Genomic DNA, 16,016 nt, shown 5'->3' with positions numbered 1-16,016 from the left:
AGACCAGGAAACCAGGCTTCGGTAACCTCTTCAAAGGTACCCAGCTTGAGGCACCTGGGTGGCTCAGTCAGTTAAGCATCCGACTTTGGCTCAGGTCATGATCTCACAGCTCGTGGGTTTGAGCCCCACTGCTTCGGATTCTGTGTCCCTCTCTCTCTGCCCGTCCCCTGCTTGTGCGTGCGCTCTCTCTCTCTCTCTCTCTCTCTCTCTCTCAAAAATAAACATTAAACTATTTCTGGGGCACCTTGGCATGCCTCCCGAGGGCTCAGGCGGGGGCTGAGAGGGGACAGAGACTGACAGGTGTAAGGCCACCTTCAGGGAGGACGACAGTGTCTGACGGCCAGATGACCCTGGGGATGTACCAGGGCACCTTCAGTGGGTGAACCGTATGGTGGCGAGTGCCTTCCCAACACATTTTCTTTTAAAACATACAGTCTAGTAAGATACTCGAGTTCCCACAGGAAAAGCATGACAACTGTTGTGGGTGGGGACGGGCAACACAGTGGCCACTCCAGAGGCCCGCACTGGCCCGCATTACCTCACTCACTCTCACACTACCCTCACAAGATGCACCTTGTAATCCCGTTCTAGGACAGGGAAACTGAGGCTAGCTCTGAGCTCCGGGCCCTGAGGCGCCCCACACACCACCTCAGGGGTAGAGGCCAGCGACCTCGGGCGCTAACAGCCAATCGAGTTCACGTTCTAGACCACAGCGACTGGGATTCTTGCGCTCCTCCAGCGGGACCACGACCTGACTGCCTGATCTCACTCCACACCTTCAGTGGCAGGGCAGCAACGGGCACATTCCCAACAACTTCAGTGTGGGGTGCGGGACGTCAGCCAGGAAGGAGACGGCACGCGCTCGAGTGCCAGACCCACTGGCCGCCTTTCCTCGGCAGCCCGGCCCTCCCCTGGCCCTCCCCCCGCTTTCCCACCTGCCCCCCACCCCCTCCCCGCTGCCATCAGATGGGAGGGATGATGCCACTGTGCATCACCCATGACACAACTCAGAGCATCTGCAGGCCGACCAGCCCTCTGCACGCACTCTGCCGTTCTCCTGATGAGAGATTCCATTTCTTTTTTTTTTTTAATTTTTTTTAATGTTTATTTTTTTTGGAGACAGAGGGAGACAGAGCATGAGTGGGGGAGGGGCAGAGAGAGAGGGAGACACAGGATCTGAAACAGGCTCCAGGCTCTGAGCTGTCAGCACGGAGCCTGACACGAGGCTCGAACTCACTCACCATGAGATCACGACCTGAGCCGAAGTCGGACGCTCAACCCACTGAGCCGCCCAGGCACCTGAGATTCCATTTCTCTCGGGTCCTCTTAAGGCACCTCGGGCAAAAGAACCACTGACCTCTGACCAAGGAGCTGGAGTCCTGGTCCCCTGGGCGGGAAACAGAAATGTCCTAGGACACTTTTTAGGTACTTCTTTGCATCAGACACACTGCACTCAATCCAGGTACCTGTTCTCTAATCTACAGGAATCCTGCCAAGTAGATAAGAAATTGCAGCTTTGACAGGTTTTCGACCCAGTCGCCTCCAGCAAAATACTGAACCCAGTAACACCCAAAAACCCATTAGTCCCCAGCAGGGACAAGCCCAAGCAACCATGCGAAGTTTAAATTTCACTAACGAAGCATCTGAACCTACAGCAAGAACATCACCCTGTCTGCTGCCATAACACGCTGCACCAAGTCTGATGGAGGAAGCTCCCTAACACAGGTTCACTCACTGGCTGTCCCACAGTCCCAGCAGCACCGCCACCCCCACCCTCCGTCTGTTCACGAGGCACCAACAGGAATTACTTAAAGCGGGGCATCTCTCTGCACCGCACTCATGGAGCACACGTACTGTGTGGCTAATCTTTATCCTCTCATCTGGGACTTTTCATTTGAATCTGTCAGATTCAATCTCTACCTAATTTTTCCCCTTGCCTTTAAGTAACTTGATGTGAAAGCAGCAAGCCTTTTACTTTCCATGGGAATGGGTGTCAGCAACTATAAAGCCATCCTAGAAACACCAACACAAGAATCAAAATCAGGTGGCGGGCTGGGGCTGGCCCCCCGGGCAGTGGCTTCCCGAACCCTGCTGCAGAAGGTCAAAGGCTAGAGGGATTCTTAAAGTGGCCAGCTAGAAGACAAAGGAGCTGGGCAGCATGGCAGGGGCACACTGAACGGGACAGAAGCCCCCACTCACCCCGCAGCATCACAGGGCCTACCAGGAGCCAGGTTCTGGGCCAGGTATAGGGGATACTCCCTGTCCTTGAGGAGCTCACAGGCTGTGGGGGCGGGAGGGGTGGAGGGGACAGACCAGCAGCGCTGGGAGCCAGGACCACGTGAGCAGGGTAGGCTCCATGAAGGGGGTGTCACAGTCAGAAGGCGGCAGAAACAGGCGTGGCCCAGAACGCAGGCAGAGATGCAGACGGCCAGGGCACAGGCAAGTAAGAGCAGGAAGGGGCACCCGCCACGCTGAGCCTTCGTGAAGTCAGGGATCCCGCTCCTTTTCAAAGGGCCCCTGGGCAGCACACAGGACCAGGTTTGCACCTACAGCCCACGGGGCTCAGCAATGCACTGCCACGATGCCACGGGAGCTGGCACGCCCAGTCAGGAGAAGCGACCCCACATCAGTGATCGTAAAAGGCTAACGTGGTCACGCTTCCCAAGAAATGTCCATACATCCTCAAGTTAGTAGTTTCATCTTGCAAAAACTGGCAAGAGTGCTGGGAACTGAAGCCTTTTGTGTTAACAACCGTCCTCGTATCTTACGAGTTCACTCAGATCTGCACACAGTTGAGGTACATGTGGGAGAGGGAAGGGCAAGAAAGCCCCAGATCGTGGCACCTTCACCTTGCAAACGCCCAAGCAGTCTGACGTAGGACAAGAAGACTAGAAAGCACCCTCCCTCAAGCCCAGGGTCATTTCTTTCTTTCTTGGCTGTTTCCTAGTCCACACTTCATTTCAATGCAGCAATATGTAGAAATGTTAACTATCAACTGTATAAATGATACCATGAGCTCTCCAGAGGAAAGGTCATCCAATAAACTAAAATATTGATCATTAAAATAATAACAAACTATCTCACAACTGTGCCACCCTAGCTGTACAAATGAGAAAATGGAGGCCCAGGGAGAACGTCACTATCGATCCGAGGTTACAGCCATCAGAGGAAAGAACTCTTGAGACCTCCTGACTTTTGTCCTTTTCTCCGAAGACTCCAATTACCCAAATACCATTACACACAGGCCTTTAAGGAGACGACTCTTTGCTCAACAGTCAGACGCCCCAAGTTCCTCTGCTTTCAAACTCAAGGTCTTTAGATCACCAACGGACATGACCTCCAATCACCAGCAAGCTCCTTCTCCCCGGAGCTCCAGGAAGGACGACAGACGGTGACCAGCTAGCGATGTGCGGATCTTTCACCGCAGCCGTGAGCAGCGCACAGAGGAAGAGAACAGAGTGGGAGGGTCTGGTCATGCCGGCACCTGCCAACAGCTGCCAAGAGGGAGTCCATACCTGGAGGAGTCACTTGGTGACAGGGAACGGAGAGGGGGGCGGGAGCACAAAGGCCCTGCTGCAGGACAGGGGGTGCACATTTAAGAGAAAAAACTGCAAGAAGAAGCAGACGAAGGTGTGAGCAGCTCCGGACAAGGACGTGGGGCCCCGTCCTCACGACTCACGGTCGTGCAACATGGCACACAATTAAAGGTGAGGCATGTGGGAAAGCGGTACCGAGAGAGAGCAGGGCCGTGACGAGAGTGGGGAGGGACACGTGCCACGGATCAGAACTCTCAGGCCCAGCGGGCAGGTTCCACTCAGACTGGACACTATGTTGTCACGGTTGCTGGGGCAGGGGGCGGTTCAAGCACCCTCGGGGAGAGGGGGGCGGTGAGGAGAGCCAGTCGCCCATCGCAAAGCAAACGTTCAGTGCAGCAGACCCATGCCTGCATCACCACTGGACACTAGAGACGGCCTGTTCTGGGAACTCTGCCTTCGTCTGCAACCCTGGCTTCAGAGAAACCAAGGTGCGGACCATTCACGAAGCCAGCTGCCATGCGAGTCCTCAATGGCCGAGTTCTGCAGGCGGCAGGAAGACAAACACAATTCAAATGCCGCACCAAAGGCAGCGGAAACCAAGTGGGCACAGAGGACGAGCTGTCCCGCCATCCGTGGGGGACTCTGTCTGTGCAGCGAAGCCCAAAGAGATACAAATAACCACGGGACGTGGCAAGCGCGTCAAGGGCATTAGCAGCGAGATGTTACGGGAGCTCCTCGCTCCGAGACCGCTGTGGAAGTCACCTGAGGAACATGACAGTCCCAAGTTCCAGCAGGTGCCACCGGACACAGAAAACGGCACACGATGGGCACATGTGGTAGGTACAACGTGAAGTCCGCGCGGCCAGCCTGAAGCTCGAGGACACACGGGACGTGGAGGAGGAGGTCCCACAAGAGGAATCTCACCCAAGCCTGTGACGCACCCTTGAGCTTCACCTTGAGCCAAGGTCCTCAACTGTTTCTGCTTAAAACACAGCGCCGCACTTGTGCTGTAACAGCTACGAAAGAACCCCTTTCCTCTCCCGTTTTAGAAAAGCGCGTGAGTCAGACCGACTGTTTTCTTGGTTTTGTAAAGGCAATCGCATGCCAACTTGAGTACTTGTTCTGAAGCTAACCATTACCAGTTGTAGTATAAGCTCCAGGATAAATGCTTTATTGGAACTAACGCATTTAAGCCTCACACCCCCCTTCCATCCTGGAGCAGAGGAGACTGTTATGACCGCAGGAAAGGAGAGCAGTCGGGGGAAATCAGCAGGCAGAGGGGGAGGAATACCCACTAACGCTAAAGCCGTGAAGACAGAGGATGCGCGGTGAAGGAGTGTGGTGGCCGAACCGTGGCAGATCCCCGCAGGAACACCTGGAAGGAGGGGCGGCTCTGCGGCAGACAGCGGCGCACCACCAGGGATGGGAGTGCTGCCCTCTCCGGACTGTTCTCTGCTAGAAAGAGCCACCCCGCCCACGAGCATGCCCCCTCCTGGGGCGAGCATGCCCCCTCCTGGGAACAGGGTGCATCTAGGACCCGGCAGTGGGAGCAGTGGGGCCTGGCCCCTCACCACCCAGCAAGCTGTCTCTCTGAAGGGCCATCCTAGCTTCAGAGTCCCACGGGGTCAGCCGAGGCCTTACGCAGCTGTGGGAGTCGTCTCCAGAAACTGCCTCGGCAGGCACAGCAGGACCGGGCACCGGGCCTGGCTTTCTCGACAGTGCAGGCCAGCACTGCCGGGCCGTCGCAGCACAGAGCCCTCCGTGGGCCGGCGGAGCCTCTGCTGACACTGCACAGAGGCTCAGCTCCCTGTGCCCCACCTCGCCTCCTTCGGTTATTGATCCCAGGAGCACTTCTGAATAAATTCCCCACTCGTTCATCTCCAGGGCAGAGAGGGCACAGGGCCCAACCAGCAACACACACGGGCTGGCTGAGCGGCCCCGGCAGAAGGGGCAGTGGGGCGGGGACGCCACGGAGCTCCAGTGCTGGCGTGCTCCCTTCCAAGTGGCTGTGGCACAGGCAAAGGGCCGTGCCCTGCAAGTGGACAAGTGTCTGGACCCAGGGTGGAATCTGGGCTGGAAATAAACAGATTATGACCGAAACCCAAAACACAGATGCCACCCGGTAACCATAGGAGCAGACGACCGACGGAAGGGCCCAAAAGAAAGTCGCCTGACACCTGGGCAGAGATACCACATGATGCCATGGGTACAAACACAGGCAAACGGCACCCTTGGTTGTAAGAGCAAGACAGAAGCCGCCCTTGACGGGCACACAGGGGTCCTTATGGTTCTGGTCACGTTTCCCCTCCAGCTGCCAGTTACAGAAACGGTAACAGTCACGGGGGCAAATGCACTGAGCTACGTTCTGATGAACCAGGCACTTCTCTATATACACGCTCTACTTGGACATTTCTGTCTGATACAATGTAGGCAAAGGGAAGTGGGGCCTGTGCGGGGCGGGGGGGGGGGGGGGGGCATCCCGCATCCCGCATCCCGGCACCAGCCAGAGACAGAAGCAGCAGAGTGGGGTGAGAGAGGGTCCGGGAGGGGAGGGAATGCTGGGCAGCAGCATCAGGCACCCGTGGAGGACAGTGAGGGCAGCACGGGGAGCAGAGGACGCGGAGGATGGGAAAGCGTCACCCACCTAGACCTAAGCCCAGTGTTTACGGGGGCCAGAGCCAAGAGTGCTGAAAAGGGCGGTAGTTTGAACTCACTCACCCTGATCGGACAAAAAATCCAGCATGGTCTGCAGCAGGAAGGACAAGTGCCTGACGGAAAGAGCAGGATTCCCCATCCTTCGGGAGGCGTAGACCAATTCGTGAAGCAAACGCATCTGGACAGCAGCCCAGCCTCGGTGTGTACCTGTGGGATGGAAGTCACAGAAGGTTCTCAAAGGGCTCCAGGAGGGCACCGGCCACGGAGCCAAAGACGCGAGCCTCCGTGGAAACACGTGCGATGGCATGTGTCAAACCTGGTGATTTAAAGACAAGTGCCTCGGGGCGCCTGGGTGGCGCAGTCGGTTAAGCGTCCGACTTCACCCAGGTCACGATCTCGCGGTCCGTGAGTTCGAGCCCCGCGTCGGGCTCTGGGCTGATGGCTCAGAGCCTGGAGCCTGTTTCCGATTCTGTGTCTCCCTCTCTCTCTGCCCTTCCCCCGTTCATGCTCTGTCTCTCTCTGTCCCAAAAATAAATAAACGTTGAAAAATAAATAAATAAATAAAATAAAGACAAGTGCCTCGACTATCAAACCAAAGGACAACAAGAGAAATGTGCCGTGTTCACGTACCCCAGAAAGAACTCATAAGGGATAGGTGTTTTCATACAGTTAAAAAAAATGGTTTATGGTACACTTTTTCTCTTCTATGAAGACACAATGTAAACATAAGCACTTTGAAGGGCTCCCAGGTGGCTCGGTCGGTTGAATGTCTGACTCTTGATTTCGGCTCAGGTCAGGATCTCACGGTTCGTGGGACCAAGCCTCGCATCAGACTGCACACTGACAGTGCGGAACCTGCTTGAGATTCTCTCTCTCCCTCTCTCTCTCTGCCCCTCCCCTGCATATTCTCTCTCTCTCCCCCTAAACAAACAAATAAATAAAAATAACCACTTAGAAATCATTACAATAAGGTTATAATAAAAGATTATGTTTCCAATGGCATGTATTTGAGTTAGATACACAACTTTTTTCAAAGAAACACTGGTACTTGATGGGCCTTCGTTAGCAACCACCAAGGCCATTAGAAAATGTATTTGTTTGTTTTTTACTTTAGCCTATAAGAAAAGCTCATAAAGGCAGACAGCTAAAAAAAGGTTACCAACAGACTTCTGCAGCTGTTCCTCTTAAATAAATTTAAGGTGAGGGAGTCAGTTGCACAGCCATCGAAAATTACCTCTTTAAGACCGCAGAATCTTAGAGTTATTTATTCCATCTCCCTCTGGCAACAATTACTACTTCTAAATATTTTCTACCTGGAGATCCCTCATGAAGGAGACCTTGTAATGGGATGCCAACACACGTCACTGCACAGTGTTGCATGTCTGGGGCCCTACGGCTTGGGAGAGAAGGCTGAGGGCTCCAGTCACAGCCCCCACTGACCTCCTCGCCCACTGCCCTGCCGCACGCGGCTGGCCAGCCCTCCCTCTCATGTCCTGCTGCCGTATCGTGCACAGACTCGGCCCCACAGGCGTTATCTGGCAGGTACAGTGAAGCACCTGTAACCTCGTGATTTATGCCTTCCACCGACCATTTCCTTGGGAGCCAGGACTGTGTCTTACTCACCCAAGTATCTTTAACGCCTGGTGGGATGCCTGATACACGGTGGGGTTTCACAGCATGTGGGTCAAGTTGAAAGCCTCATGAAAGGCAATGCCCTCTTTTTCAGGCATGCAACTTAAGCACGTAGGGTAAAATGACATGATTTCTGGGATTTGCCCTAAACACTTCCACCGACGACAAAGTGACACACTCTTGATAATCACTTGCTCTGGGTGATGGGCTCATTGTACTATTCTCCTTAATTTGTATATATTTAAGTTACTTCATAATAATTTTCTAAACTGAAAGTCTTGGAGGTGCATGAACACACACAGACACACACACACCACAAAATCTACCTCATACCCTAGAGTCTGTCTTACAAAAACCACTGGGAATGGAAAACAGCAGCACTTTTCGTACCACGGGGACACAGAGAAAGACAAGTCCCTGCAATACTTCCTCACTGTCAAAAGAAGCAAAGGCCGAACGCCAAAACGAAATAAGAGATTTTAAAAAGGATTACGAAGCTGAAGTCAATTTCATGAGTAACCAAGCCATGAATTCTAAATGACCCAATTTAACGAATCTCAACACTAGGACATCAAGAAGGTTTTCTCACTTAAACATCGGGCAAATATCCCTATGCTGATTTTTTTTTTTTAATACATAATGATACAGTTCCTGCCACAGGCAATTATGAGTAAGGCTGAGCACAAATTTTCTTAACACTAAATAGTGTACAAGACACAATTTCTATGTGATTCAAACTGCTCCCGCAATAAAAGGTGACTCTCTTTATTCTTAAAACAGATTTGCAACATATGACCAAGTGATAACATTTTCAACAGTCTTGCATTCAGAAAGTTCTCCCAATTTGAGAGTTTGTTACGTCAACAATTGCCTTTAAGCAAACCCATCTGCCCTGCCAGTCTCTTTCGTAAAAGCTCCTGGGGAAGACTGAATCCCTCACTCAGGAAAAGGCTGATCTTCATACACAGCACATATACACAGCATATTCACAAATCCTCATACACAGTAACACAAGATTAAAATGATAATACGCAGCCCTGTGAGCTGGCCAATACAACACCGTATGCTTCTGTGTGCCTACCCTCACTTTCTGTAACCAGCTAGGGAAAATGCTCATTTCAAGAAATAGAAATACATTTCAGGTCCTGAGAATACAATTTACTTTCATCCGCAGGTTCAGGGTTTGAGAACATTTCCATCTAATTCTCTGAGAAATGTTTGAAGTGGTCCAGAGCAACAGCGGAGATGAAGTTCAAAGTGATTTTTATTTCTTATTAAAAATATAGCCAGCCAACATTTATCATTTTTACTTTATTTGATGGCACTTCTTTACCTTCGGTCTCAACCTCTTTCACAAAACGATGGCAAGTGTCCCCTCCCAAACAAAAGGCTAAAAAAGTACCGAATCACTTGAAGATGTGCTCGTTTGTTGTACTTTTTAAAAGAAACCTATCTTGTCCATCTCATTCAAAAATTAAGATCAAGAAATTCTATTCGACAACTGGCAACCAACACACGAAGCTGTAGCCGCTCACTAGGCTTTGGGACGCCTGCCGTGTGCTGGCCAGGGGACACAGTGGGAGTCGGGGGCTCTGCTCCCACAGGGCACACAGGCTAGTGTGGGAAGCATATGTGAAACCATCGCCCCAACTGATTTTTAAATGCACGTGCAAATTATGGAAGGTGCCAGAAGGAGGAACAACAGGATTCGATGAAAGAGGAAAGATAAACAGGTTCCACTTAGGCTGAGGAACCCTGGGGGACCTCTCTGCGTAGGTGACATTCAGCTGAGACCCAAGGGCGGCTGGCAGTTAAACAGTGAGGAACAGGGAAGAGCGTCCGGAAGGAAGCCTCCGACCCTGGACTCTCAGATGTTATGTTTCACAGGACACATCAGACAACTGCTGGTGACTCACAGAAGGCCTGGGTAGCCGGCTCTCCCTCTGGAGCCAGCTTGCAGTTACATTCAAAGGGCACCAAAAAAAGGTAACTGGAAAGCAACGGCGACCTTGCCTACTGTCTCTCTGAAGCATGGTAAACGGGGATTCTATTCAGTGTGCAAGTGGAAACTTTTAAAATACCCTTTATCCTCTCTGTACAGAACAACTGTGTGATTGCTCTAAAAACTCTGCCCTTTTCCCGAGCGCTAACCTCCTCCCACGAAACCTCTCTGGAAGGTGGCTGAACTGAGCCTGTACCCACCTTCACAGCCTTATCTCCTCTTCCACCAACAACACTGAGCTTTTTGAATGTAAATCCCACAGGCGTCCACGACTTGCCGGTTATTTCTGCCCTGAACTCCAATCTCTACCACCAGGGCCAGGACAGGGACCAGCCAAAAGAACGCCAGCCCCCAAGCAAAGCACTACTCTTTGTTTATTAGATCATCATAAGTATGCTCGTAAGTACCCAAGGGCAGGCGGGGGCTTGGTCGTTTTGAACCCCACCCATCGCCAACCACGCTGTCTGACCGGGAGGGCAAGTGCTCAAACGATGCATGGGGAACTGGGCCAAACAGTTGCAGCAGTGAGACCTCCAATACCTCTGCTGAAGTCCTTGGGGTCCAGCGACAGGCTGTAGCCGGGAAGCGTCTCCAGGAGCAGCTTGTAGCAGGCCCTCCACCCGGGCTCCGAGATGCTCGGGGCCACGCACTGCATAGCGGCCACGCGCTTGAAGAACGCGGACTTCCGATGGAAGCCAATCAGTTCGTAGAGCTCAGAGAGGATGCTGTATCGCTGGATCTTTTCTTCTTCGGAGAGCTGAAGAAGGAAGAAAAAGCTTTTGAGAAATGAAACGCATAAAAAGAGCTGTTTCATAAAACAGAGACACGATGAAACGCTGAGGCAGGGCCAGGCCGAGTTCCCACACCCTGGAGACACTACCCGGAAAAGCACAGAAACGGTGATACACACAAGTCCCAAGGCCTTTAGGAGACCCATCTCTTCAAGTTCATCCCGTCCTTTTGCGAGTAAGGCCCGTAACTCTGGAATAAAGGCATTTGTTATGCAGCACATGGCACCCGCTTTTAGCTCCCTTAGAAAAGAAAAGGAATGACAGTTCACCGAGACACTAGGGTTTCGGAAGGGACCTCCATCAAACACGCAACTTTTCAAAGCAGAAAACATATGGAGCCACATAACCAGACAATGAGCGGTTAACAACCACAACACCTGACTTGGGCTTCAGCCTTCACACTTCCAGAAAGTTTTCTTCCATCCATGACCTGCCTGGACTCTCCCCACACCCCCGTGGTGCAGTAACAACTTCTGTTTCTCAAACGGCAGCAAATCTATTGCACCTCAATCATTACAACAATCCCATCAACTATTTGTACCCCAGCTCACAGATAAAGGAATCTGAAGCTCAGAGAGGTATTAACAGCCATGTAAATCACACAGTCCAGAAGTGTCAGAGACCAGACCAGAATTCGGGTCAGGGCTCTGCTGACCTCACTGTGCCACAGCTACCTGTAAAGAGGGAGGCTGGTCCCCGCCCACCCTGCTGCTCAGGGCTATGCCGCTTAAGGAGGTGGTTCGGTCCCTCTGCTGGCCCTGCTGATCAGCCTGTTGCCCAGATACCTCTGTGAGCACAGAACCACAGCCTGGCGGCCCCACCAACTTGTGCTCCTCAGTGCCCTCTCCATGCCCACCTCCATGGTCCTCACCTGGGCCCTCACCTGGAAGACGAATCTAAATGGTCTCCCAACCAGTGTTCGAGACCTTCCTTTATCCACTCACAGACACGCGCCAGACCAGTGTTCCTGGGGCACAGCTCAGAGCCCGTCACCCCTTCTCAGAAACACTGGGAAGCCCCTGGGTACTACAACCACAAACCCAGAGCCCTCTCTGGCACACCAGTGTACCCTCGTAACCCCAGGCCTGCTGCCTACCTGTGACCCAGCCAAATGGGACAATTCTGATGTGTGTTTTCTCATTCTGTCGACACCTGTTCACTGAATGCCTTCTGGAGTCCACTGCCCCTGGGGCTGGGCTCACGACAGGGAACAGAACAGGGAAAGACGCCTGCCCTCAGGGAAGACAACAGCGAAGAAATGTAGGAAGAACTGCTCAGAGTTCGATGAAACACAGATGAGGGCTGACTCTCCAGGAGGTGGGGATGAAGTAGGGGTCAGCCAGGCACGGATATTCCAGGCAGAACAAGAGAGTAACAGGCAGGCCCGTGTCCCCCCACGGCAGCAGCCCACCCAGCACCCCTCCCAGACACTGGGCCTCCTGCTCTCCAGTGTGAGCAGCCTCTTTCTTCCCTAAATCCTCACCGCCTTTCTGGATTCCACTGCGTCATCTCCCTCTTCTCCTGCATTAGTCACATTCACACTCAATCTCCGTCCCCCACCACTCCCCCCGTACGACCACTGGACATTTTCTAAAGTGAAAGCATCATTTTTTTTATATTTCATACAGGATTTATACATAGAAAAAAGAATTCTTACAATTCAATAATAGGTAGACAAGCAACCCAACTTAAAATGGGCAACGAGCGGGCGCCTGGATGGCTCAGCCGGTTAAGCGTCCGACTTCAGCTCAAGTCATGATTTCTTGGTTCGTGGGTTCGAGCCCTGCGTCGGGCTCTGTGCTGACAGCTCAGAGCCTGGAGCCTGCTTCGGATTCTGTGTCTCCCTCTCTCTCTGCCCCTCACAGTGCTCGTACTCTGTCTCTCTCTCTCAAAAATAAACATTTTTAAAAAAAATTTTTTAAAAAAGGAGATACACAAATGGCCAATAAACACATAAAAAATATTCAACATTATTAGCCATCAGGGAAATGAAAATCAAAGCCACAAACATACACCATTCATACCCACTAATAAGGCTAACATAATAAACACGTAATAATAAGTGTGGAAAAACTGGAACCCTCATACGCTGCTGGTGGGAATGTAAAATTGTGCAGCAATTTTGGAAAACAGTTTTGGTGGTTCCTCAAAAGATTATACAGAGAGTCATCATATGACTCAGCAATTCCACCCCAGGTATATAGCAAATAGAAATTAAAATATATATATTCACACAAAAACTTGCACATGAATGTTCACAGCTGCATTATTCATAATAGCCAAAAAGTAAAACAAGGTGAATGTCCATCAACTGAAGAATGGACAGACAACAAGTGGTATATCCAAATAATCAAAATCGTTTGGCACTAAAAAGAAAATGAAATACTGATACACGCCCCAACTTTGATAGACCCTGAAAACACTATGCTATGTGAAAGACAGAGATTATATTGTATGATTGATTCCTTCTTTGTGAAATGTCCCAAATAGGCAAATACAGAAAATAGAACGGTGATTTCCCAGGTTTGGGGTGAAGCAGGGGAGAAACACAGAAGGACTGCCAATGCGTGCAGGATTTCTTTTCAGAGAGGCATCATTTTTCATATGAAATTTTTTTTAATTTTTAATTGAACTATAGTTGACCGAAAATATTAAATTAGTTTCAGGTGTACAAATAAAGGTTTGACAATTACAGACCTTATCAAATGCTCATTCTAATCAGTGTAGCTACCATCTATCACCACAGAGGGTTTACAGTATCACCTGACCATGTTCCCTCCGCGGTACTATCCATCCCTGTGCCTCACTTATTTCACAGCTGGAATTTGGTGCTTCTTCATCCCCTTCACCCATTTCCCCCATCCAGCCACCCCTCTGGCAACCACGAGTTTATTCTCTGTATATATGAGTCTGTTTGTCTTTTCACTGTTATCGTCTGTTCATTTTGCGGGGGGGGGGGGTTAGATTCCACATGTAAGGGAGATCATATGTTACTTGTCTTTGTCTGACTTATTTCACTTAGCATAATGTCCTCTAGGTCCATCCACATTATTGTGAATGGCAAGATTTCATTCCTTTTCACAGCTGAGTAACACTGCAGTGTGTGCATGTGGGTCTACAGACAGACACTTGGACTGCGTCCACACCTTGGCCACTATAAATAATGCTGCAATAAACACAGGGGTGCGTGTATCTTTCCAAATCAGTATTTTCATTTTCCTCAGGTAAACGGCCAAAAGTAGAATTACCGGATCATATGGTCCTTCTATTTTTACACTTTTGAGGACCCTCCATTCTGTTCTCCAAAGTGGCTGCACCAGTTTGCATTCCCACCAACGGTGCACGAGGGCTCCCTCTTCTCCACGTGTTCACCAACACTTTTTTTTTTTTTTTTTTGTCTTTTTGATAACAGCCGTTCTGACAGGTGTGAGGTGGCATTTCATCGTGGTTTTCATTTGGACTTCCCTGATGATGAGTGATGCTGAGCACCTTTTCATGTGTCTGTTAGCCATCTGGATGTCTTCTTTGGGGAAAATGTCCATTTAGGTCTTTAATCAGATTGTTTGTTTGGTTTTGAGTTATATGAATTCTGTTTTGGATATTAACCCTTTATCAGATATATCATTTGCAAATATCTCCTCCCATTCACTGGGTTGCCTTTTTGTTTTATGGTTTCCTTTGCAAGTGCAAAACCCTTTGAGTTTGGTGTAGTCCCAACAGCTTATTTCTGTTTGGCTTCCCTTGCCTGGGGAGACAGATCTAGAAAAGTGTTGCTAAGGCTGATGTCCAAGAGATTACTGCCTATGTTTTCCTTTAGGCATTTCATAGTTTCAAGCCTTATATTTAGGACTATAATCCATTTTGAATTTACTTTTATATACGGTGTATAAGAATGTGGTTCAGTTTCACTCTTTCGCATGTAGCTAGCTGTCCACTTTCCACAACACGATTTATTGAAGAGACTGTCTTTTCCCTATTGTATGCATTGGACTCCTTTGTCATAGATTAATTGACCAAATAAACCTGAGTTTATTTCTGGGCTCTCTGTTCACTGATCTATGTGTCTGTTTCTGTACAAGTACCATACTGTTTTGATCACTATAGCTTTCTAGGATAGTTTGAATTCAGGAAGTGTGATGCGTCCAGCTTTGTTCTTCTTTCTCAAGACTGCTTTGGCTATTTGGGGTCTTTTGTGGTTCCACACAAATTTCAGGATTCTTTGTTCTAGTTCTCTGAAAAATACTATTGATATTTTCATGGGAATTGCTTTGAATCTGTACATTTTTCTGGGTAGTATGGAGTTTTAACAATGTTAATTCTTCTAATCCATGAGCATGGTATATCTTTCCATTTATTTATGTCATCTCAATTTCATTCACCAATTTCTTATAGGTTTCAGAGTACAGGTCTTTCAACTCCTTGGTTAAGTTTATTCCTAGGAATTTTGTTCTTTTGATGTAATTGTAAATGAGGTTGTTTTCTTAATCTTCCTTTCTGTTATTTCATTATTAGTGTATAGATATGCAACAAATTTCTCTATATTGACTTTACGTCCCACAACTTTCCTGAATTCAGTTATTAATTCTAGTAGATATTTGGTGGCATCTTTAGGATTTTCTATAGATAGTATCAGCTCATCTGAAAGTAGTAACAGTTTTCTTTTTTTTTCTTACCAATTTGGATGCCTTTTATTTCTTTTTCTTGTCTGACTGCTGTGGCTAGGACTATTAGTACTATGTGGAAAAAAAGTGACAATAGTGGACATCCTGGTCTTATTATTAATCTTAGAGGATATTGGCTGTGGACTTGACACATATGGCCTTTGTTACGTTGAGCTACATACTCTAAAGTGGAAGCATCATTTCACATTCACACTGGTAACCTAAGTGAATTACAGTTGCCCCACATGTTCACCAACACTTGATGTTATCAGTCTTTTCCATTTCAGTCATTCTGGGGGCTTCAGTTTGCATTTACCTGATAACTAATGGTGTTAGACATGCTTCCATACAACTACTGGCCGCCTCTATATCTTCTATCATAAAGCATTTGTTCAAATTTTCTGGTCATTTTTTTTTTTTAATTTTTTTTTTCAACGTTTATTTATTTTTGGGAGAGAGACAGAGCATGAACGGGGGAGGGGCAGAGAGAGAGGGAGACACAGAATCCGAAACAGGCTCCAGGCTCTGAGCCATCAGCCCAGAGCCTGACGCGGGGCTCGAACTCACGGACCGCGAGATCGTGACCTGGCTGAAGTCGGACGCTTAACCGACTGCGCCACCCAGGCGCCCCATCTGGTCATTTTTTAAAGTTATATCATTTGTCTTATTACTGAGTCATAGGAATTCTTTATATATTCTCAATGTTCTATTTTCCCAGTCTGATGCACATTTATTTTCC

General features: G+C 49.4%; 1 protein-coding gene across 6 annotated transcripts in view; it reads right to left on the bottom strand.

Moving 5' to 3' along the window:
• The window catches only part of TRAPPC9 (trafficking protein particle complex subunit 9), a 573,855-nt gene that overhangs the window by 485,462 nt on the left and 72,377 nt on the right, over positions 1 to 16,016 (bottom strand). For 5 of the 6 annotated variants that reach the window (XM_045453562.1, XM_045453564.1, XM_045453567.1 and 2 more), the window contains 2 exons: positions 10,366 to 10,582; positions 6,255 to 6,398 (listed from right to left, as the gene is read on the bottom strand). In XM_045453562.1, coding sequence (XP_045309518.1) covers positions 6,255 to 6,398; positions 10,366 to 10,582 — 361 coding nt within the window. The remainder of the gene's footprint in view (positions 1 to 6,254; positions 6,399 to 10,365; positions 10,583 to 16,016) is intronic. The other variant, XM_045453565.1, reaches the window with a different exon arrangement.

This window comes from Leopardus geoffroyi, chromosome C3 (assembly GCF_018350155.1).
Source record: "Leopardus geoffroyi isolate Oge1 chromosome C3, O.geoffroyi_Oge1_pat1.0, whole genome shotgun sequence".
NCBI lineage: Eukaryota > Metazoa > Chordata > Mammalia > Carnivora > Felidae > Leopardus > Leopardus geoffroyi.
The sequence above is the reverse complement of the archived record's forward strand: the minus strand, read 5'-3'. Positions and strand labels throughout refer to the sequence as shown.